This window comes from Parambassis ranga, chromosome 13 (genome assembly GCF_900634625.1).
Source record: "Parambassis ranga chromosome 13, fParRan2.1, whole genome shotgun sequence".
NCBI lineage: Eukaryota > Metazoa > Chordata > Actinopteri > Ambassidae > Parambassis > Parambassis ranga.
This window is the reverse complement of record NC_041033.1, coordinates 927,788-953,314: the sequence shown is the minus strand read 5'-3', so window position 1 is coordinate 953,314 and position 25,527 is coordinate 927,788. Positions and strand designations below refer to the sequence as shown.

Genomic DNA, 25,527 nt, shown 5'->3' with positions numbered 1-25,527 from the left:
GTGCCCGTAGCTTATAGTGGTTTCTGTCTCCTCCTTTGAGTGCATCAGTCTATATTAAATTTCATTTCAGAGACAGAGTCAGGGCTGCAGGGCTCCAGTCTCCTGGTGTGAGCCCCTGGAGAGCAAAGTGCTCGCTCTTAGGGGCCAAGAGGCATTCACAGAAACAAGCCTGTGCAGCGCCTTTGATTGCACGCTTGGGTGGGGAACACAGAGGTTCTGCCAGAGCTTTTTGCGAAAGATTGTGCCCCAGGATCCAACAACACTCTCTTCCTGAGGAGACTGTATACACACAGTACTTTGCGCCCCCCTTGGAATTTCATGTTCAGATGTCATGTTGTGTCATGTGTACTCTCTGCTACTCCATTATAAATAGTTACAGTTGTCTCACTTTCCAATTACCTTTGAGTCATCTCTATTATCAGTCAATTAGGTGAGTCTCATTGCAGCTGTCTGACTGTAAAGGTGAAAGGGGTGCATGCCCTCCCATGCCCTTCTAAAGCCAAATAGCCTGTCTTCATCCCAAGTGTGAAAAATAAAGAAGTATTTAATGTTTTATTAACACTTGATTGGTTGGTTTGGCCATATAAAATAAGGAGATATGGACCAGTTTTCTTGGTGCTGTCAATTGCAACTGCACGCTGCCTGTGCGACCATACAGTCTTGTTGACTCTAGTTTGGTGGTTCTCCATGTTGCTCCATGACCATTGGTAAACTTGAAGCTAACATTAGTTGCAAATTTTAACCAGTAAATGTCATGATCCCCAATCTGTTTGGCATTGTATTCCTTTGACTTCTTGTTTTTCCTAGTTTGTGTTTCTGGTGTTTTGTGATTGTTATCATGGAATTTCCTGTTTTATTTAGAAAATCTGATTTCCTTGTGTTTCCCTTTTTGTTTTACCTTCTGTTTTTCCCTCCATTGTGACTACCTGCCTCGTCCTAATTTGTTTTACCTGTGTCTTGGTTCCGGTTGTGTATTTAAGTATTGTTCTTCCCTTAGTCCTTATTTGTGCAAACTGTGTCATGCTGATGTTTTTGCCCCATGTCTGTTCCTGCATCTACCATGTTTCCAGTGTTGGTTTGGTTTGTTTTACTTTTAGATTCTCTGCTTTTTGTCAGTTGTACACAGGGAGTGGTAACTAGTTCAAATATATAATATAAAATGCAACCAGTAGGCTATAACCGTACACAATGCATGTTGTATAGCTGTAATGAAGCTCTTAGTGCAAGTTCAATCAGGAAGACTATCTTCACTTTCATCACTTCTTCCAACCACCTCTCCCTTATCATCCTCCTCACACTTATCTCACCTTCTCCCTCACCCTTTTCTCTCTCTGCCTCCCACTTAATCATCTGGTTAATATAGAGCAACTCCCCCACCAATCAGCGGCCGAGCCGTCCCTCTCCTGCCCAATCACCGCTCAGCAATTCATTTAAAATTTCTCCATCTCCTCTCCAGCTGTCTTTCAGATCGATTTCGGCAACCCTCCTCCACCCCAAGCACCACCAGTTCCTCATCAGGGCAAGGCCTCTTATCCCCTGCTCTTCTGCTCCTTCACCACCCCAAGGTCTAGACCCGGGGGGATTCCTGCCTAAGCGGCCTCATCTCCTGTCCTTTCCCCCTTCGGATGTCGGTCATCGCATCAGGGTCTAGAACGCCAAAGCACAATTCATTCATTCATTGTACTTCAATAAATAACTTTCTCATCTAAACATTTAGTCTCTCCTGATTGAAATAAAGTTAGGGAAAAAGTGATTTAGTGCTGATTTTTATTGCTGTTTATTGCTTATTGATTTAGTAAGTTTGCCCACTAAAAAAGAAATTTCAATGTTAGGTTTATATGAACAGTGAGAGACAGAACAAAACTCCAGAAAAATGCCTTTCAGAAAAGTTATAAATGAATTCTCATTTTCATGAATGAAATAAGTGTTTGATCACTTCACAAAACGTGCTTTAGTACTTGGTGGCAAATCCTTTGTCTGTAACCACAGAGGCCAGATGTTTCTTGTAGATGGCCACAAGGTTTGCACACATCTCAGGGGGGATTTTGTCCCACTCCTCTTTGCAGATCCTTTCCAAGTCACTAATGTTTCATGGCTGATGTTTGGCAACTGAATCCTTCAGCTCCCTCCACAGATTTTCTATGGGATGAAGATCTGGAGACTGACTAGGCCACTCCAAGACCTTAAAATGCTTCTTCTTGGTCAATCCTTTGTTGGCTGTGTGTTTTGAATATTGTCATGCTGGAATACCCACACATGACCCATTTTCAATAGCCTGGCTGAGGGAAGGAGGTTCTCACCCAAGACTTGATGGTACATGGCCCCATTCATCCTCATTTGATGCGATGCAGTTGTCCTGTCCCCTTGGCAGAAAAACACCCCCAAAGCATTATGTTTCCACCTCCATGTTTGATGGTGGGGACGGTGTTCTTGGAGGCAGCGTTCTTCTCCAAACACAGCAAGTTAAGGGTGATGCCAAAGAGCTGGATTTTGGTCTCATCTGACCACCACACAATTGGCCTGGCGGGCCTGTACATGTGCTTTCTTGAGCAGGGTGACCTTAAGATAATTTCCTCACTGTTACCTTCATATACTCAAGTGGTGATGGATCTTTGCATGTGACTTGATGTAACCTGAAGGTAAACTGTAGTAAAACTTAGGCATGTAAAAAATGTTCACATCATTTGTCTTTTTCAGTGCTGCAAGTTTATTCTAAAGTCACAAAAGAAGAAGAAGAAGTAATTATTGTGGAAGTAATACCCTGCATCAAACTTGCAGTTCCTGGACTGAATATTAGATGACTATTGTCAGCTAAAACTACCACTATAGTTAGTTGATGTTATAGTTTTCCACTATACACAGTATATTTGACTAACATGTGGCAACTGGAATCTGACAATAAACAAAAACTCTTCTAGGGAATTGAATGGTTTCAGGTTATCCTGCTCTCCTGTTTTTCCAGTTCAGTGCAGCAAGCATCACAACATTTCTGGTAGGCATGTATGAAATATGTTCACACACCAAATCATTAAAGATCTTAACACTGACACTGATAAATAAAACAATACATCTGTCATGTCTTTCCAAAATGTCTTTAGTTCCAAAAATGCACATTATATAAATATGAATGACCTAGCTTTGTTGACCACCCATGTGCTCTCAGCATTTGTTTAATCACTCTCACGGTTTTGTATCGTGCCAAAGCCAACCTCTGTTCACTTTTTACATCACATGAGCAGATGAGCGTTTTTTCTCCCTGTGATACGATCTCAGGTGTTTCCAGGTGTGGTATCTGACAGAGGAGTTGCAGGCCCCTCACGATTATCCGTTTCTCCTTGGGGGAAACCCCTGAGGCAAAAGAGGGCTCCACTGCCAAGAGCAAGTGAAAGTCCTCAGCAACAGTGACAACATTCTATGCAGTCTGAGTTTAGAATCCATTTAAACCACATGTTCACTGGCCTCACGCGACATCCTATTTCTCACGCTGTTATTGTTTATCACAGAAGGCATGAGTAATTTTTAAAGTTCCTTAAGTCTTAAATCACATTTTCTGATAAAAAAATCCCCTGCCTGATGTATTATGTGTCAAAAAAACTTCTTTTCTCATTTAAATATTGACAGTGGTACTGCCAGTTCCTTCTCGGTCAACATGCTCCCACAAGTCCAAGTCACTTTTTTCTTTCCTGGTTTGAAGAAATCATTAGCTAGTAGCAAAAAATGGAAGCAGTGCAAGGTGCATGGTAATGATCATTTCTTGAGTAATGAATGACAGATTTGATTGTCTCATGACATTGCAATTTGTGAGCAATATTTTTAAGCATTTGCATTAGAGCAAAAAGAAAACAGCAAAAAAGTTGACATGAAATAATACAGAAAAACAACCAGTAAGTGCCACACCTCTGTCTATTTTTACATGTATGCAGGAAATCTGCACTCTATAGCAACATGGCCCTATTTTCAGACACCAGTTATGAAAAGTGAACTGCTATATGTGTCTTTATCTCCATCTTCATTGTTTTCTTTGTGGTCCTCCAGGAGTTTGTCCAGAAGGTTTGGTGATTGTGGCTCTACTTCTGGATCGTCATTCACTGGTTGACCTTGCTGATGGTCTGGGTGCTGTGGGAGGTCCAAAACCTGTGGCTGAGTGTCTTCCCCCTGGGTCTCCAGCTGTGGGATCATGGTGGTCAAAGACATGGACAAGGGCATGTGAACTAGAGGTGACCCTGGCAGGGTTGCAGAGCCTGGAGCAAACTGGACCCCTGGATTTGGCACTGTAGATATGGTGGTGAGGGGCTGCCCCCAGGGAAGGTAAGTCAGCCCAGAGTCTGGGAGATCCATTTGAGGAAGGGAGGTTGGGGCTGGGGCCACTGGTATGGTCTGAAACAATGATAAAATCACTACAAAAAGTTAAAGCATGAAAAGATAAACATCTGATCTCTTCTAACTTTATACAAACAACCCAGTGTTCACTAAATTGTATGATTAGAAAAGGATTTTCCCCTAAAAAAAGCCTAAATGCTCCCAGCATACTCTAGGATTGAGCAGCTATAGAGCACAAAGGTGACTAAATAGAATTTGGTTGACCAGAAAAAAAAATGAGAAAAGTGGCACTGCTCTCACTACCTTATTAGCTTCTTAGCATTTAGGGACTTAGGGGACTTAGGGACTCTACAACATGATCTGCTGAATACATTGGAGTGATGGACGTCGGCTTCATATGTGACACTTTTGGACACTGACCATGCATCCATATATAAAATGGTAGAAGTGAGAAAACCCTTGATGACCTGGATGAGCAGCTGTTTTGGAAAGCAAAGCTGCTGTAGCATCACCCCTTTGGCTCATTGAATCCACCATTTAATGCTTGAAAGCTAAATGTATCGCTTCATGACTGCAAAGATATAAATGTTCCAAAGAGGCTGCATAGTTCAAAGTTCTGCCAAAGAGTCTGACTTTTAAAAAAGAGTTAAATGAATGTTTCCACTCCTTCAGAGCTCTCTTTCTTAATAACTTTGATGAAGGCATGATAAAGAAACATATCAGAGACACTAGTTTGTCCAGTTCACTCTTACCTCCAAATCTTCTTTACAATTGAGTCTAGTGTCACTTACCCCAAAGTTAGTGAGCAGTGGTGCGTGTGTATAGGTCAGCATGGTGTAGCTAGGACACAGAGTCGGCATATACACATCAGCAGTGAGGGCAGGGGTGGCTGGGTAGGCCAGAGTCTGGGCTGAGGGGTCCTGCTGGTGGTACTCAGATGAGGACCAGGGTATCACAGAAGGTTGCAGCCCAGCATTGCTGACAGGGGGTGCAGCCTTCCACCCTGCACACTGCAGACCCCCATCGCCAGTGGCAGTGGGAGGTGCTTCAGCTAGAGGACTGGCTGCAGCGTCAGAGCCAAAGATGCCTGAATAACAAAGAGATTGTGTGTCTGTAACACATGCAGAGACACACTGTACTTCCTCTGGTTAATTTATTTGTTGTGATTGTTTAAAATGTGCAGGTGACACATGTACCTTGTGTAAATGATGATTGGCTGCCAACCACATCCTGAAAAGAAACAGCCAATGAAGAAAGTGAGGTCTACATATCAATAATTACAGAAGCACAATTGTGTCATTGCATTGTTGACCTGTACCATTAACATCCAGGTGTGAGCAGAACAAATTCTCTAAAGTTTAAGAGTCAAAAGATCTTTCTTTAGATCTTAGATCTTTACAAACATCAAGTAAAATTGTGTATACAATACTCAGATGGTGTCTCTGAAGATAATGGACACCAGTTGAAATGCTGAACTCTCACACCCTCTCAGTTCATTAACACAGGAAAGGATACACAGGATTTGTAAGCATAGCTCCAAAGCTCAGGAAGCATAGCTGCTAAAGCCTTTGCCAACTCTTTGTGGGGTCAAGAGGGATGTCTACATTTCTTGTTTTCTTTTTTTTTTTCAAAAGGCCAGACAGGTCTAAGTACCTGCAGTGTTAACGACTGAGCTGAGTAGATATTATCTGGCAAACAGAGTAAAAACACTGAGCTAACCCCAAGAAGGCCTTTCGACTTCAATGCTTTTATTTTGTAGTATATTTGCCGCATAGTCCACCATATAGGAACTGACAACACTTACTTTTTATTAAAGGAACTTCATACATGTCAACTATATAAATATATACAGGTTGTATATATAATTGATATACAACCTGGCATATTGGTTGCCATTTGTAGGAGGATGTGTTTTATGGCGTTTATGTGCTGCAAAACAAATGATACATTTATGGTATTACTGAGTATAAAAAACAAAAAACATAGTGACACGCACTTAAAGCTGTGTGAGCGTCTCTGGCACAGAGACTGTGCAATAATACAATAATAACCATGTGTTGTCCACTTTTCTTCTTATTCATGTTCTTTCAGGGTCTATTGTTCAGAGGACTTCAGAATGTGTCATACCAAATCAACGAAAACTATTTAACACTAATGCTACAAATGTAACTTCTTTGTCTTTTTTATTCTTTGTTAATAATGATTTCTATGGTATGTTGTTTGTCTTGGCTCTAAATACGTTTTGAGTGGCTTTTCAAGTGGTAAGTGTGTAACAGGCAGTGGTAGGCCACAGAATAATATCTGCAGTGAGAGAAATGGGAGGCAGAAGTGACAGCGCGTGTCAGGGGTTGTAATGTATCCTGCTGCCTGCAGTCAGCCAGCTGCAAGGCAATATGGGCAGGCATGTGCTGTTCGGTGCCTGTCAGACTGCAGAATTAGAAGCTGGTTAGTGTTACAGGTGGAGATTTCCAGCAGTCAGTCAAGAAGGACAGATCAGTTACCTGATTGCACTCTTCAGAAGATGACTTACTGTCATGCTGGACACTGAGGGATTATTTAACTTAATGAATAAAGCTTTTAATTATGATAATGTACACAGAAGAACACACTTTATTTGCTTTACCATACACTGAGTGCAGAAGTAAAGTTTGCTTGTGCATCTTAGTCTGTTGTTGTCTGATATAAAGACAGGAACATCTGTAGCTTTCACCATCACCAGACGTGAACAGTAACATATCTTTAACACTGGGCTCATGAACCTAAAACTACCTGCATGGCATGTTACTACTAGAGATAGGTGAAGAAATGTTTTTATATTCATATTTAATAACTTAATGCAATGTGTGGATCAGTATGCTGCTTTGAAAATAGGCTAGAGAGAAGAAATAAATGCTAATTATGCTTTACTAAGGATTCAGGCTGAGCATGGCAGACTATGTGGAACCTTTAAAACACCCATCTGTGCATCAAAGCTCACCTCTTTTGTAACTAGTTACATTTCTTTTTTGGAGAATAATATCTTTCCATCCTGCAGTATCCCTAAATCTTCTTGAGCAAGAGCAACCAGGTATACAGCAGCCTGGAACATATGGAACGTAAAACCCAATGCATCTCACAGTTCCGATCACTACTACTGAACAAGCCTATCCATACTGAAAATTATGACTTACAGCTTGGCCAGGCTGGACTGCCAGGAGTCATGTTGAGACTGATAGGTTGCCAGCTAACAATGGTGAAAGTCACTGTGCCATGACATAGTTTAGAATGAAACCTCTCAAAAGACTACCACTCGTTTTCCCTTTACTGAAGCAGGATAATGGTAAACACAGGTCCATGACTGTGAACATCCATTGATAATCCTGTGGAGTACACTGTTCTGACAGCTCTGTCGAACTACACTGAACTACTTCACAAATCTTTCCACAGAATTAATTTTTGTAAGAAAACATACAACTATACTTAGCATGGTGTGAGTCAAGATTCCTGTATATGTGTGTCTGCGTGTGCACATCCTGCTGCTATCCCCCTCTTGTCGGGCTGGTGTAATAAATAGCATGTGGGAGGGCTCTTTGGCAGGGCTGCAAGTTATTTTGCATAGGGCTATGTGCCCAGCCCTGGAGCCATGCTGGGAAAGGCTGTAACTGTCATGGAAAAACACCTGGATTATATAATGACAAAATCCCCTTCTGCTCTCTGGAGCAGGCCCTGGGCCCTGACATCCTAATGGCCACACAGGGGCCCTTTCTTTTACCTACTTAGTGTAATTTGTCACCTAAAGGCCAAATTACTTCCTGCAAAACAAACTTCAGCTGTCATTTTGCAGTACTTGTGTACAATTTTATTTGCTGTATGGCAGTTCTGAAGATTTCATCTTTATTCCATCTTTGCTAGTCCATAAATTGACAGTAAATTGAAGCCAGCTAATGCCACTGCAATGTATACTTCTCAAGGATGTGTTGGCATGCACAATCACAGGTGTGTTTCAGTAAAATGTTTCCTAAGAACCACTCATCCCTGCCTGAACACCCTTGCACACTGAGGTTGGTTTGTTAGTGTACATAATGGATAAGAGGTCAAATGTCCACAGGACACTCAAGCAGGTCTAGTTTCTTTTGTTTTAACAAATCTCCTATTCTAAATCTGACTACATTATTATTTTGTTATTCCATATTCTGAATCTTAAGCACATTCTCAGATTTTTGTTATTGTTATTTTAGTAATTCCTGTTCTGCTTGCTTGATTAATGGCTAAAAACCCAGTAATACAGGTACAGAGAACCAGCACCTGCTGATTAATTGATTATAAATGTAACCACATGTATCAATGGTGTTCTCACCACTGGAGGTTGCATTGTCTTGGCATTTTGCAGCTCCAGACTCCTTTTTCTCTTCAGCAGCTCTTTGACTGGGTCTCTGACTCGAACTCCTTGGTATGGTCTGGTTCTGCCCAGGGCTGATGGTGATGCTGGGGAAGCCAGAGCAGAGTGAATAAAGCAGCTAGTGAAAAGTGTAAGACATGGACGTAGCATCAAAGACTTGCAGGAACTGACTTATCACCTGCTTCCATTTATGGTCTCTACCATAAATGGTAGTTTATTCCCTCATAGCATATTGATGTACAGTAGAAGTCCATGTTTAGCCAAGATCACATCACAAAAAATTTAACTGATAACATTAATTACAAACAACACTAACTAGTACTAATAGTACCTTCCCAGCCAAAGACCGTGGTGTGGGCCCACGCTTTTAATTAATTGTTTTTAATTAAGGCTTGACTTTCAACTGCTTTATTGTGTGTCAATTCTGTGAGGTGAGCGAGCACGGAAAAATGCAACAAATTTATATTGTGCAATATGAAGGTGTTTCACTGACAGAACCTCAGCCTGAGTTCTCAGAGTTCATCAAAATATTAACAACCATGACTTTCTGCAAGTAGAAGCATGAGATGAAATCTGATCTACCAGCAAGAGCCCCTTTGGATAAACTCAGAGGAACTAGACTGCACATGTAAAACTGCTCAGAACCTAATCAGCCAGAAGCCACAAACTACACCTAAGTTAGTAAGATCACATGCACGACACTTAAGGCAGTTTGTGCACTGTGACACAAGCTGTCATATCAATCATGTGGACAGCAGAGAAAGAGCTGAAAACTTACAGTTCTGTAAACATCTGCATCAGTAGGAGGTCAAAGTGATTGGACAAGTTGACAGAACGTTAGATATTAAGAAAGCAGCCTGCTGTTTGTTTTTTCAGCAGTCAGGATTTCATTTTAACTATGACAACATGAACATTGAGGTTTACCCTTGGCTCAGTTCCTTTTCACTTGGACACAAAATGTGTCACTTTTTTGACGATGAAATATACTGCGCAAAGACGCTTGTAGGTATGAAAGCAACCTTTTCACCCAAAATTCATCATTGGTATTCATCCTTATAGATCTGTAGGCAGCAGTGGCTCAGTGGTATAGCAGGGTTAGCAGGGTCCAATAACTGGAAGGTTGGTGGTTCAATCCCAACTCCTCCCTAGTCACTGTTGTGTGTCCTTGGGCAAGACACTTTACCCACATAGCCTCCAGTGTACTCACTGGTGTATGACACTTTACTGGTGTATTTTAATGAATGACAGTATTTACATTAGATGTGTAGCTCTGCGAGAGATACTGTGCCTCCCTGCATTACTTGATGTGTCCTGAACAAAGCACACACTCGAACCGAGACACGTGTACCAAACGGTTTGGATTTATGTTTGGATTCCTGAACCATCCCATGCCTACTGTTAGACTGAACTCACGCTGAGTTAACATTGCAACCGGCAGAGAACTCTGCCAGATTCAGCTTATAAGGACAACGTCAGAAAGGAAAAGGCAGGGAGAGAGGCAGCAACTGCTTTCAGAGTGGAAGGTGAGAAGCTGTGTTGATGGAGTAAACAGAGGTTTCAGTAACGTGTAGAGAGCACAGTAAAGATCAGGTAAACAGACAGATTACTACGTAATTCTCGCAGGAGCTTGCAACATACACACGAATACACTACATCCCTGCATCTGCTTCTGTTTCTTTATACCTTTAGGCCAGAAACTTATCAATCACCGTTGCATGCCATTTCATTGTAATTGTAGATTATCTACAACAACTGGCCAGTTCTTGTCTCTACTCCTGCCCTGATGCCACACACAAACACACACTCAGATCCATCTTTGAGTGACAGCAAAGGTCAAAAGTTCAATACTTTGATGCTGTTGAGCTAACAAGCCGTCTGCCGGTGATCTATGATAGCCCCCAGGCCCTGTGAAATTCCCTGAGGGTGTCAAGAGATTAAAAAAAGTGATGAAAAATGTCTTGTCATTTTAAATCCCAAAAGTCTGACTAGTATGGGACTTATTTGGTAAGATTACTGGTGAGAAACCCAACTTTCTGAAGGTGTCCTTCAAGTGACAGTGATGATCAGGTGTGATATATTAATGCAGTGTGTGTGTGTCTCACTGTTGGGGATCGGTTAAGGAGTTGATGCTAGCAAACAGTTAAGCCTGTTCTGGTGCAGGGTTAAGCTATTTCAAAATAAAATGGCTTGTTCCCACAGGCAGTATGGTGGTTTTATGCCTCCAGTCAGAACATGTTTAAATCAATATGGCACAGTTGTGACACAACCTGATCTGACCAATATGGCAACTTCACGCTGCCTCCACAGTGAGCCAGAATACTGGAATGAGTTAGCTTAATGCTGGGCTTGGTTTAGGTAACTGTAAAGCAACGCTACAGTTTAGCAAAACAAAAACAAACAAAACAGTAGAGTCACAGAAGAAAATCTACCCATCTACTGGAGGAACTTTTACTAGCAGTTAACCTGAGTTAATGTTCTCTGATGGAATTTGGGCATGGTGCATATATAGTTCTATTAAAGTCAAGTCATGTACTTATTTGGGGGCTGTGCCCAGATTTTCTGCTCTATAGAGAGCTTGAAACATTCTGGTGGATTTAAAAATTATTCTGTTGCCAAAATATTCATATTTACTTTCCAAAATAAGGTCTCATTGGGTCTATATAGCAAATCAGCTTCTCTGTAGTGTTGTTCAGAATTTTTATCCTCCATAAAGTACACTCTAAATGTAAGCCATGACACATGCCAAAAATGTACATTCTGATTATACTTGCCAGTATACTGTTTTTATTAGCTTTCCTCTAGATAGATTTCTTTAGTTTGTCAGATTTATTTATGAAATGAAAACATTTTTAAGAATCACATGTCAAGCTTCTTTCTTTAGAGTACAAGTTTTGTTTATGGCCCGAATAACATACAGCATAGCCGCACACAGGGTGCTGCTGTGTCTCAAAGGTGCAGATGTGACAGGTGCTGTACAGTTACATGGAGGTCAGGGAGTAAGGCTGTCACACGGCCAACAGATTCCTGAGCAAGGACTTAAGGAGTGTGCTGCACACAGGGGAGTGGCTCCTATGCTGGCAAATGATTTATAACAGCAAAAGTGCCTGGCATATAAGTCACTGTTCAAACAGTGGAGATAACAAAGTTGCTTTTAGAAAAAGTTTGGTAATACTGGAGGAATCTGGACATGAAAGTCTTTATTGTGAAAAAAAAACCGAATGGCATGAGTGCAAATTGAGGTGTTAGAAATCTTTGCACTGAAACTTTGTTTTTGGCCTCTCTGTTTTTACACATGAGTGCACACTGACAAACAATCACCATGGCACATGCACAGGGACTCAATCAACACAAAAGAGGAAGCTCCACAGCTGTGCAGGGTTTTACTGTGGTGGGACCCTACTGTCTTTTGCATATCAAGATTATGGCCAATGGCAACACGCCGCCAGCGTTCAAATGCAACCTTCCTCTTTCAGACAGCAAAAAAAAACAGCAGGAGGAGGGGGGTCTGTACTGCTGTTTGTTATTCCAAAAATCATTAAAACCAAAATGTAAACTTATTCTCTGTATGTCCAGCACATAGCTGACTTTGACTGACTTTGACATTGTACACTGTTCTAAACAGTATGTTTACAGTGGATATACTTAACATGTATTCTGTACTCAATTGGATGATTTATATGATTATCCCATAAACTGAACATTAATACATCTTTATAAGGGTATGTTGCAGCGCTGTACATTAAATATGTTGACTTGTGCCCCCCTCCTCTAAACACAGTTGTATTTAAAAAAACACACAAACTATACAAAAATGACACATATCTCAATAACTGTTAAAATCCCTGCCTCTGTTACCAAAATTCAAGCTGATGTAATCAACTTGCTTGAATATGATGTAAAGTTTTCAAAGATCATGTATGAAAAAAACATGAACATGGAGTACTTACATTTTTCCCAGTGCATTCTGCTTGTCGGACCAATGTCATCTGGTTAAAGTGAAGAAAATCAAAATGGCGGGTTGACTGACTTGCTTTATAACAGCCTAAAGCTGCCGGCAACCCCCCTGGGATTTAACCACAAATCTCTCTTGCATCTGGTTTCACTGTTGATGTTAGGTTTAATCTTAACTACAACATTTACTCACTTGCATTTAAAAATGAGAAAAGTAAAAAACTTTCTTAAGACAACTGTCCAATATCTTAAGACAACTGTCCAATATCTTAAGACAACTGTGCATTAAGAACTGTGGTATTTATATATTAAAGAGATAGTCAATTATAACGTTGTATGGCTGATATCCTAAGGACCAGTGGGGAAAGAAACTGTGTTTGTACTTCGTCACTGTACTTAAGTATTGTTTTATGTATTTATACTTTACTTAAGTAAAAACAAAATAGTACATACTTTATACTTTTACTCTATTACTCTGCTGCAGCTGTTGCCTGTACTTTCTCCTCCACTACATTTCTACAGTGTCTGTAGTTCCTTGTTCCATGTGATGAACACAGTGCTGGACTGATGTGAGGTCAGACTCTGCATGGAGGTGGTGTCACGCTGCCAGCTGTGTTTCTATAATGAGCCTCAGTCATGATGCCGGTGCTCTGGCTCAGTTAGCTAACTAGTTAGCTGCTGTCTGCTAACACAGGTCCATCCATTAATGTCTGATTAACATGAATCATAACATGAATCTACAGCAGGAACACTGACACAGTAAACATGCTGAATGCCTGTTTGTTATCAGCAGCCTCTTTGTTCACTTGATGCCCACAGCCTGCCTCATGACACACAGACCTGTCCATAGCTGCTTCTGGACTGAACATGGACATTAACTACACATGCTCCATTTTAATTGATGATTTCTTTGATTATCTAAATGGGCTCTATGCAGCCATCATTTCCGGGATTGATGTAAGGATGGAACGGTATTTCCGGTCGGACTGTGCAGACGTGCCAGGAACATGGCAGAGTTGGCAGAGTGTAAGTTCACTCGGTGCCTTTTGAAGTTACCAAAGTTTACTGTTAACGATGTACGTCGTATTGTAAGAACATCGAGTACAATGCCACAGAGTAAGCTTGAAAACTGTTTCAAGTTCTACGCAATTTCAAAGTTTAGTTGGTACAGGTTGTAATGCATTATTTGTAGTCTTGTTTCATTCATGCAAAACATGACACCACTCAAATGTGCATTTTAACTGGAGTTAAAATTAAGTTCAAAGAAAAATGAGCTTGTTCATTGAACTATTGCATTACTTTGTTCATGTGCAATACTGCACAAGAATGAGACAGTATAGCCAAGTATGCCAGTAGGCGGGTGATGCAGAACAGCACTAATGTTACATGTGACAGGATATGAGTGGCTTACACCAATTACAACCTGACAGGAGAGTTTTTGCTCCTATTGCGGTTATTGATTTATTTTTTAACATTTTATTTTTGCCTTGTGCGTTTCAGATGACAATACGTGATTCACAGCCAGATGTGCTGATTTCCAGCGACTGCACTTGTGTAGCGGGTTGTGGGATCTGCAACCACTTGGTTGCATTGCTTTTCCAGACAGCTCACTATTCTGAATGTGGCATGTCTGTTGTCCCTCCAGTCCTTTCATGCACAGAGACGGAACAGAAGTGGCATAAACCGCGAACAATGGTTTGTATCATTTAAGTATCTAATGCTTGTGTCACACTTACCAGTCACTTTCCTACCACTGTTTAAATAAACAGGGGGTGAAACCAGGATGCCATGGTTGTTATAAAGCCCAAACCAGGTGCTACTCCAGCCAGTGGAGTTAGGTATGTAGATGCAAATTTAATTTAACAGTGTGTTTGCTATTGATTGTTGATTGATAATATTATTCCTTTTTGCTGTTGCTGTTAAATGTCTGTGTACACAAATAATGTTGGCTACCTGTTATTTCAGAGCTGCACTTTACAAGGCCTAGAGCGGTGAGCTCCCAGTTCCCTCTACCCTGGACCTGCCTATGCTGGAATGAAGGCAGAATCTCAGAATTTCAAAAACATGAAATCAAGCATTTTAAAATATAGTCATTTATTCCGTTAATTGTATTGTTATTGTACATTGTATTCTTTGTATTTCATTTCATTTGTATTCATTGTATTTCTTTTTTTTCCAAACTCTGTTTATTGATTTTAAGCATTTATATGAGACCAAACAAACATTCCCACCGTAACAACACTCCCATCCCGTCACGAACAGCATCCTCGGAAAGAGATTACAAGAATTAAGAATGAAATACACAACAAGACAAATAAAACAACTACAAACGTATAAATAAAATAGTTATATATATATATATATATATATAAAAAAAAAATAAATAAAAATAAAAATAAAAATATAAAAAAAAAATAAAATAAAAATAAATAAATAAATAAATAAATAAATAAATAAATAATTTAAGAAATAAATACAATCAGATAAATCTGGTCAATATCCTATTGCTCCCCTTTACATCCATTCTAGACTGAGATACAGAATCACTCAATACAATTCTTAATTGCTGGCCTTTATATACCCAGGTTGTTCATGAAATTCAAAAAACATGACCACATCTCATAAAACTCTTCAATTTTCCCTCTTACTATGTAGGTCAGTTTTTCTAATGCTAGACTGCTCGACATCTCCCTAACCCATTGTCTAGAACAGGGTCTCCGAGTTTCCTTCCAGTTTAAAGCTATTACCCGTTTGGCTTGCAACAAACAAAAATTAATTAATCTACGTTTCTTTACATTTGCTTGAAAATCTTTTGGGTATATTTGTAGTATGCACAATTTAGCTTCCATTGGGATAACACTTTCTGTCAGGTTAGAGATAAGATCTAGAACCTCCTTCCAGAACAGCTGGAGCTCTGTGCATTCCCACATGCAATGATAGAGGGTACCAACGTCTTCAGTGCACTTAATGCAAAGGTCAGGGATATCAGGATTAAAGTGATGTAGTTTGACAGGGGTGATGTACGTTCTGAGTAACCACTTATACTGCAGCAGTTTGCATCTTGTGCTTATAGATTGGGTTTGTGCCTGTAGACACGACTTCTCCCAATCTTCTATTGAGACCTCTAATTGAAGATCAGTTTTCCACGCAGCAAGATATGCTCTAGAATTCTCTTTAGATCCGGAGAGCAATATATCATAAAACTTTGACAGCTGGCCCCTACCACTCAGATGGTTTACTGTAAATTGTTCAATTGTAGATAAAGTAGGTTCGACAGTAGTTTGGATTTGTGAATAAACAAAGCTCCTAACTTGCAAGTACTTAAAAAAGTGTTTCCTAGGAAGGTCATGTTTCTCCATTAATTGTTGGAAGGACATTAAAATTCCATCATTATATAGGTCTTTTATTTTACTTAGCCCCTTTTCCATCCAGTGTTTAAATCCCATATCATGTCTTCCTGCTCTAAAGTTATCATTACCCCAAATAGGCGTAAAGCATGATAGTTTAGGGATTTCATTTAAAGAGTTATGGGCCGCATACCAAATCTGTATAGTGTTTCTGAGAAATGGGTTATGAGAACGTTTTGTTAGTATTTTAGCTTGTGCCGAATAAAGGTATAAGTGTAATGGAAGTTCTAGTGTATTCCTTTCTATCTCTATCCAAGCTGGGACCTCTGTGGGTAGAAAATAATATATTGCAGCACGTAGTTGGGCAGCCCAATAGTACAGTTTCATATCAGGCAATTTAAGTCCTCCACGCTCAAAAGGTAAGTACAACAGAGAGAGCCGCAATCTCGGGCGTTTATTATTCCATATAAAGCAAGAGAAAGTTTTCTTAATTGTGGTAAAAAATGATGCTGGTAAAGGTAGTGGAATTGACTGAAAGAGATACAGAAATTTGGGTAGAATAGACATCTTAATAATATTAATTCGTCCTATCATAGAGATAGGCATTAAGCTCCATTTCTCTAGAGATTCTCCTACTTCTGTCAACAGAGGGTCATAATTGATCGATACAATATTCTTAATATCAGGGCTTATTTTAACTCCTAAATAAGTAAAACCATTTGGAGTACTAGCAAACTGTGTATGAATCGTGGCAGACTCTCTCTCCTCCTTATTCAGAAAGAGTAAGGAACTTTTGCTATTATTTACTTTATATCCAGAAAACTGACCAAATCTTTTCAAAAGCTGACAAAGCGCAGTAACTGAGGTTCCCAGATTTGTCAAAAACATTACAATATCATCTGCAAAAAGTGACAAGCGATGTTCTGTCCTACCTATAACCATACCCGTGATCTCAGAAGATCGGCGGATTGCCATGGCCAATGGTTCAATAGCAAATAAAAATAATAAAGGGGACATAGGGCAGCCTTGGCGTGTAGATCTGCAAAGATTAAAAGGTGCTGAGAATTGGTTATTAGTTTTGACTTCTGCTAGTGGATTGGTATATAATAATTTGATCCATCCAAGATATCCCTCTCCAAAACCAAATCTTTTAAGCGTATCAAAAAGATACTTCCACTCAATTCTGTCAAAAGCTTTTTCAGCATCCAGTGACAGAATTGCATGGTCACTAACATTGTTTTTTGCATATAAAATATTCAGCAGTCTACGAGTATTATGAAATGCTTGTCTACCTTGAACGAATCCATTTTGGTCTTTATTAATTAGAATGGGAACTATATTTTCTATCCGCCTAGCCAGAGCCTTGCATAAAATTTTTGTGTCGCATGACATTAGTGATATAGGACGATACGATGTTCTGTCTGAGGGGGATTTTCCTGGTTTCAACAGTAGAGAAATTGTAGCAGACCTCAGGGAGGGAGGCAGAATTCCAGTATTATATGACTCATTAAACATCTCCAATAAATGGGGTAGCAGTTTCCCTGCAAACTTTTTATAAATTTCTATGGGTAATCCATCAGGCCCAGGTGCTGTACCGCTACTCATGTTCTTCAATGCAGCCAATAGTTCCTCAATGCATACATTCTTATCTAGATTAGTCTTAGCCTCTTCAGTTAAGGTTGGGAAAACAAGCTGATCTAAGAATTTATTTTGCTCTTCTGAGCATTCTGGGTATTCAGATTTATACAAGTCTTCATAATATTCTTTAAATGCAGTATTTATGTCAACTGGGTTAACTAATGCCTTCCCATCCTCTATTGTAATAGAGTTAATCGCCCTGTTTGTTTGCATCTTCTTAATCCTCCAGGCTAGCAGCTTTCCAGCTTTTTCTCCTTGGTCATAGTATGATTGTTTCAACCACATCAGATTGGAGGCTATTTTATTTGTAGTTAGTTCATTATATTGAGATTTCAAAAGGAGCAGTTCCTGGTGTTTTTCTGGGATATCATTGTGGTATATTTCCTGTTCTAACTCCTTTACTTTTCGTTCAAGGGAGGATAATTGTGTATAGTATACCTTGGATTTATGTTTAGTGTAACTTATTATTTCCCCCCTCAAATATGCTTTGAATGCCTCCCATTTCGTTGAGGCGCTGGTTTGATTAGTATTTAGACAGAAATAGTCATCTATTTTTCTATCCAGAAATTCCACAAAATCGGGGTATTGGAGCCAATTGGATTGAAAGCGAAATCTAGGCAAAGAGGAGTCTATATTAGGAATCTTTAATGATAAAGAAACTGGAGCATGATCAGACAACAGTATACTGTCGTACCAGCATTTCTCAATCTGTGATAATAGCCCAGTAGAGATTAGAAAGTAATCTATTCTGGAGTATGTTTTAAATGTATTAGAAAAACATGAGTAGTCTTTTTTGCTAGGGTTAAGATATCGCCAGATATCAGTTAGATTTAGATCAATCATGTATTTTTTGATAGTTCTCCTTGTTTGTTGGTGTGAAATATCCACTGCAGTAGAACGATCAATCGCCGGATCCAACACACAATTGAAATCACCACCAATTATGTACTGCCCAGAATAAGATGAGGAAGTGAGAAATATATTTTGGTAAAAGGAGGGATCATCCCCATTAGGGGCATATATATTAACTAGGTTAACCTGAGTGGATATTATACTACCATTGAGTATGATATACCTCCCTGACGGATCTATGTGCTTATTTTTTACCTGAAAGGGGACCGAATTATGAATTAATATTATTACTCCTCTAGCATGAGAGGTAAAAAAGGAAGAGTAAACCTGCCCCGGCCACCTTCTTTCAACTCTACTAATATCCTTTTTTTCCAAGTGAGTTTCCTGTAAAAAAATTATATTAGATTTCATTTGCTTAATCCTATTTAAGACCTGCTTGAGTTTTACAAGTTTATTTAGACCCCTTACATTCCAGCTCGAAATTTTTATCTCTGGTGCACTAGCCATTGGAGTATATATCTCTTATCTTCCAGACGAACGTTAGGATAATATGACCACAAAATAAATAAATAAATAAATGCACACATACAAATAATAATTAAGATACAGAAAGTGAACGCAACATCCCGAGATCTTAGCCCCTCCCAACAATCCCTCGTGCACCGGAACAAAGTGCACGTAAAGAACACAAAAGTGATAACAACGTCGGTTATGATAAACGTTTGATCCACACTATGAGGAGCAACTCGATTCACGTTATAGCTCATTTCAGGCTCGCAAACATTGAAAGCAAATAGACTGAGCTCGTGTCTCAGTAAATCAACCTGTGAGGGGGAGCGAGGGAGAGTCCGCCCCCTGTGGCCCTCATCAACCGATAAAGAAAGGGGGGTAGTATTAAACTACTTTTAAGCCCCTTTAAAAACGGAAATAAAAATCCTAGCATTCAAAAATCCTCATTTGCTCACTAAGGCCAACGTAGTTAAGGGGAAAATACAAATCGTACACTCGGGCCATCCGACCCCCCCCCCTTTTCCCTCCCCTCTTTACGTACCTTCCAGGTATTTGCGACAGTGTAAAGATAAATCAAAATTATTTAACTGGAGTCTTTCTCAAACTTCAGGTCCCAGGGACTCTCAACGTGCAGTTTGTATCTTGTGAAGATAGTCCTCTGCCTCTGCCACCGATTTGAAGATCAAGCGCTGATCGTTATGGGTGACCACCAATTGAGCTGGATAGAGCAGCCCGTAGCGAACATTCATATCCCGGAATCGAGATTTCACTCCGTCAAATTGTCGCTGACGCTGGCGAGTCTCGGCTGACAAGTCCGGAAAGAAACTGACTCTCTGATTTCCATAACGGACTTCCTTCTCTTTCCTGGCTGCTCTAAGCATTTTTTCCCGATCCCTGTAGTTCAGGAACTTCATGATGATCGGTCTAGATGTTGTAGACCGACTTGAGTTAACTTGGCCAACTCGATGAGCTCGTTCAATCGCTGGGGACGCAGCGAAGGTATCACCCAACACTTTAGGAAGCCAGTCTTCCAGAAATTTGCACACGTCCGAGCCCTCCGTCTTTTCGGGTAGGCCGACTAGCCTCAGATTTGAGCGCCGTGCCCTATCTTCTTGGTCTTGTATTTTGTTGCTTAATTTCCCAATTGTTTCCTCCATTCGCGTAACTTTTTGTTGGAGGGCAGTTATGTCTTCCTCTGCCTGAGAAATTCTCTCTTCCACCTCCCCAGTTCTTCTAGAGAGCGAAAGTAAATCTCCTTTTATCCCGTTAATCGCTTCCAGCATGTCCCCAGATTGTTTAGTGAGTTCTTCTTTCAACGAGCAAATTGCATCCAGTATAGCACTGTTTGATGGCCCGCTAGCATCAGCTCCATCCATATTTTCATTAGCATTGTTGCTAACGCTGCTTGTGGCAATATCCGCCCGGCCGTTTTGTGGAGCTTTCGACGGCTGCAGTTGCCCAGGTTTGGGATTTTTCGGTGGCATGAGTTCTAATAAAACCTCTCGAAGCGTAAAGAGGGAGTTGTATGAGCCTTGACGTATTATTTCAGAAAGTTAGTCTGGAGCCAAGTTTATTGCGACTTATCAGGTGCGCGCCATAACCGGAAGTCCCTTTCATTGTATTTCTTGCAAATGAAAGTAAGAAAATCATTAGATACTGTTTCTTTTTTTAATGTTTAGATTAGCCATTTCTTGCCCAGGCTTTCACCAAGGGACCACTTTGATAGTTCACCAAAAGACAGGCAACAGTAAAAAGTTGGTTAATGCTACCTGTAAGTGCAAGGGGTATCACTGTGCTGAATATGTACAACATGTAACAGTACAGGCACGGCTCCAGACCGCAGTCGTCGTGTTCCAGCTGGAGTGGGAGACTCGATCAGATCACCAGGAAGAAAGTGTCGTGAACACACTCGGGAACTACTAGTGACTATGAAACGGTCTCTCCTGATGTTAATTACCCACCGTCTCTGTAACTCTTAATCTTTCAGGAAAGTGGAAACTCAGGTACGAATTACACCTAGCTGATGCTGTCCAGAAAGGCACACAAAAGGTGGCTAGAGCTGCTGTCCTCACGTTTTTGAAAGGATAATTTTGTGCGTTTACATGTCATATTTATATGTAGAGGTGGGTAGAGTTAGACGCATAGTAACAAAAAACACAAAAGTTTGCAGCGAAGATTGACGAGCAGTGATGAAAAAAGAAGCTAGCATAGTGTGTGCATTCCAGCACGCATTCAATAGTTACCGGATGTTTGCATACATCCAGACCTTTCAGCGGAAATGACATCACGTTCCTGCGTGCATAGCGGCTATTGTCCGATATAATTTGCAATGGAAATCAACAATATATATTCGTGCGTGAGTACTTTTACTTTTAACACTTTAAGTACATTTAATAGTACTTGAGACTTTTACTTAAGTAGGATTGTTGATGTAGCACTTCTACTTTTACTTGAGTATATATTTTGGTGGGTAATTGTACTTTTACCAAGTACCAAGCTTCAGTACTTCCTCCACCACTGCTAAGGACACAGGTCAGTTTCTTGTCTTTCTCAACCTGTCATTAGTTTAGCATCTTTTAAGCTAAAAAAACATCTTCTGACTGTAACACGCTTTGTGTTTTTCACCATCTCTGGCAATATGTTGTCGCATAAAATCTGCATTGCCTTTTTGCACACACAGTTAGCACCGGGTCGTTGCCAACCGCTGTATTTTCCTGTCTTAGGCTTAGCAAAGCAGTGCTGTTCCTCTAGCATATATCTGGCCCATTTAGTGTTGTTTTTACTCTTCATTGTTTTCCATTCAAACACTGGTGTGATTAACTTTCCTCATACTAACCCCAGTGATACCAGCTGTGAACATGTTTAGTTGGGGCTTGTTCAGGAAATGCTTTGCACATACACTAAGTAGTGTCATTTAGAAGTGAGTCATGTTTTAAGTTCATCAGTGGAGCCAAGGGGGAGTAACCCATGCCACACCAGAAGTTTCACTCTGTCATGCCTGGCTTGGGTTTTTTAAAGAAAAATTGTTGTGTAAGGTCTTATGCTTGACCTGACTATTTTTAATCTTTAACATCTTTTTAATCTTTAAACAGTGACAACGAGAGCCTAAGCTGTACCACTGAAACATCATGGCAATCTTTCAGAAAGTGAAGACAACTAGTTAAAAACAATAATGTGTTTACAACACATTACGACAGTGACAATATGTCCTGACATTTTTACTGCACCCCTCAGGCTAGACCCCTTGGCTAAATCCTGGCCTGAGCTTTTTATAGGAAAAGCTTAAACTCTCTGTGGATCCTTGTGTGCCTGAATATAAAGTATTTCAAAGATAGCACAGTTCATGCCCTTGCCCTTCCCATTCAATAGAGCATGTTTACTTTCCTTGGAACACTAGTGAAATCACAATGTGATGTGTTTTGCCTCTAATTGTGACATGAGTGCATCATCCTGTAATCCGAGCTACAGGCACCTTCTCACGAATTTAATTTGTTTGATGTACTGCAATCATTTGTACAGTGCTGCTTGAATGTTTGTGAACCCTTCAGAATTTACATAAACAACAGTAATCAGTGTGATCGTCAAAACATGTTTTATGGAAGTGTACAACGGTATGATTGAAAGACATTTCAAAGACTTCAGAAAAAGAGTTGTTGCTGAGTAGTCAATCAACAAAGAGTACTCTAAGCCAAGTCATGTACTTGTCTGTGAGGTCACAAATGAACCCAGGGTAACCTGTAAACACCACCACAGGAGAGAAAGGAGCCCGTCTCTGCTTTCCAAAAAAGAACACTGTACTGTCTGTCTGCAGTTTGATAAAGATCATATGGACAAACCAGGGGGCTGCTGGGTAAATACTTTGTGGACAGATGAGATCAGAATAGAATGTTAAATGGGAAACCATTTGTTTGAAGAAAGAATGACACTGCATTCCAGTATGTGTCTGTCTGTGTGAAGCATGGTGGTGGTAGTGTCATGGTTTGGGCATGTTTTGTTGCCTCTTAATGATTTGGAACGTAAGAATAAAGACCAAGTTTTTTAAATACTTTTTTAACATCCTGTAATGAGCTGAATTAAAAAGAAACGAAAATATAATGGGCATTAACATGTCAAACTAAAACATAAAGATTTGATTTATAAAGATAGCAAGTGATTATAACAGGTTATTGCAGTAATTGTCACTAGACTCCAAAGAGTAACACTACAAATGGCATTTAATGGACCCCAGTTATCACATCTGTCATTATATTAATGTAAATGATTGTTTGCCTACTTTCCATACAGAATTGAAAACTGTTTTGGGCAGGTGCAGGTGCAAATTAAAAGCTTGCAGCGAGCATGAATATGGTTGTCATGCAGCAGACAGTTGTGGCGTTCACAGTCATTTCATTGTGGAAACTTCCTCTTTTCAGCTCTAGAAAGACTCGCACAACTGTTACAAGTTACAAGTTTTACAAACACAAAGAGTCTCTGAAACGAGCTCCAAATTCTAAATTCAAGACAAGAAATGTGACAGTTAACCCTCTGTGTACCTTGTCATCAAACAAGCAGCAAACCCATGCAAGCTGAGACTATTAAAACTGTCAATCAGGTTTTCAGTTCAGCTGTAGTTACACATACAGTTTCTTGCACGCACTGCTGGTTTTATGAAGCAAATGTTATAATATGAATTGGGTTTAAAAGTAATGAAATAACCGAAACTGTGATTAAAAGTGGGAACATTCGGTCATTTAAGAACATTTGTTGCGTTGCGATACCAAAACCTATGAACTGAATCCAGCCTTAGGTTAATGCTTGAGCCTGAAACTGGCCTGTGCTGGTCTATTTAGTGGTGCAGGAGGGAAACACCTGCATGTTCTTCAGGGTTCACTGACCAGCAACGCACAACACAAGCTTGTTTCAGTGCCTGAATGATTAATAATTTATTATTATTCAGATATATAGTTGATTGCATGTCTGGTGCTATTTAAGGACACCTGAGTGCAAAACAGATGGCTAATGGTCATCTATGTCTATACTATCATCAGCATTGACTAGCACACATACATTTTCTTAGTTTGATGCTAGTTAAAAACCAATGTATGTGTTTACAAATGTAAACCAAACATCAAATAAAAAAAAGAAGCTCAAACTCACATTTCACACAGTCTCATGGCAGTTCCAGCAACTCCATTCCCCCACCATGTTACAATGATGCTCTGCTATAGATTTTGAATGTGTGCACTGACTGATGCAAAGTGTGGTTTAATGTGGAAAGTTAATGCAAAGGTGAGGGCTCTGTCCTGTGATTTTTTTCATTATGAGTTATTGACTTAGGACAGTGGCATGACCTTGCTGAGTTGCAAGCGGCCTTAAGGTTGTGCGTAGGAAAGAAAAAGAAGAAGAAAGAAGAGGTGTGAGAGAAAAAGCTGAAACAAGTGAGAGAAGAGTGAAAGATGCAACCATCTGTCCATGACTGATTTTTTTTTTCAGTTTATATATACTTTAGGGACTCATGCTGCTATCTCAATCTACAGCAGCTTGGCCTCACTTAAGTGCACTTAAGTAAAAAGATAAGTGAAGTGACATCTTAAGATCTAAGAACAAGCCTACTCTCCACAAGGAGCAAGTTGAGGTGGTTCAAGAACCTGATGAGGATGCCCTCTAGGTCCCTCTCTTTAGAGGTCTACCAGGCAGGGTGGAGGCCTCAGGGTGATCCAGGACTTGAAGGGGGTAGTTAGTAGAGACAGTTAGGTCTGGGTGTCTCTGAGAAAATGAATGGATGCAAATGGGTTAATAGAAAAGAAGAGCACATGTGTGTGATTTTGTTTTGTTGGGAAACCCAAGTCAGGAAATCATATATTATATTATTTTGTGTCTTTCTGAGTAGATATGAAATGATCACTCAGAGGGGATGTTTAAAGCCATAGATTGGCATTATACCCATGTGAGACCTGCTCCCGCTCATTTGCATCTCCCTTCCTCCTGATTGTTTCTGTGTGTGCACATGTGTTGTTTCTGTATCCCCCCCCCCCCCCCCCCCCCCCTCCTGCCTTCCCTTCCTGCTCAGTGTGTACACACAGGCCGCACATCGTGTTGTTGACCACTCACGTGCAGCTTGAAAAAAACGCCTCCGGCTCACGTTCCAATCGTTCGCTTCGAAGAGCCTGTTCTAGGAGCCGTTTCGTTCGCGACCTACATCACTTATAATGTAGGACCTTTAACCCTGACAGATAGCATCTTTCTTAGTACATAAGAAAACAAATTGCCTGAGGCATTTAGCTGAGGACACCGCAGTACACATCCATCCTTGTTTGCAAACATTGTCAGCTGAATGCTTTTTTATTAGAAAATAACTCCTTCAAAGCATAGACAGATGGTCTGAAAATGTAATGTTCAAAGGTGGAATGTTCCTTTAAGCAGAATGTTAAATGTTAGTATTTCGTTACCACTGTGTTTATATTGATGGAATCACCTAAGATGTCAGCAGGAGCCCATGCAGAGCTACAGACAGGGATGTCAGATTACAGCAGAATCCCTGCCCTCAGTCAT

The 25,527-nt window shown here is 40.2% G+C and overlaps 1 protein-coding gene across 2 annotated transcripts; it reads right to left on the bottom strand.

Moving 5' to 3' along the window:
* Nucleotides 1-2,693: 2,693 nt before the first annotated feature.
* Nucleotides 2,694-24,175, bottom strand: pou2af1 (POU class 2 homeobox associating factor 1). Of its 2 annotated transcripts, none has more exons than XM_028419611.1 (5): nucleotides 24,133-24,175; nucleotides 8,657-8,784; nucleotides 5,517-5,550; nucleotides 5,112-5,407; nucleotides 2,694-4,377 (listed from the first exon to the last, which is right to left on the bottom strand). In XM_028419611.1, exons 2-5 carry the CDS (start codon nucleotides 8,669-8,671, stop codon nucleotides 3,958-3,960), a joined length of 765 nt encoding a protein of 254 aa, XP_028275412.1. In that variant the 5' UTR covers nucleotides 8,672-8,784; nucleotides 24,133-24,175; the 3' UTR covers nucleotides 2,694-3,957. The 2 variants fall into 2 exon arrangements, with proteins under 2 accessions (XP_028275412.1, XP_028275411.1); XM_028419610.1 differs by lacking the exon at nucleotides 24,133-24,175 and adding an exon at nucleotides 12,646-12,688.
* Between the last annotated feature and the right edge of the window lie 1,352 nt (nucleotides 24,176-25,527).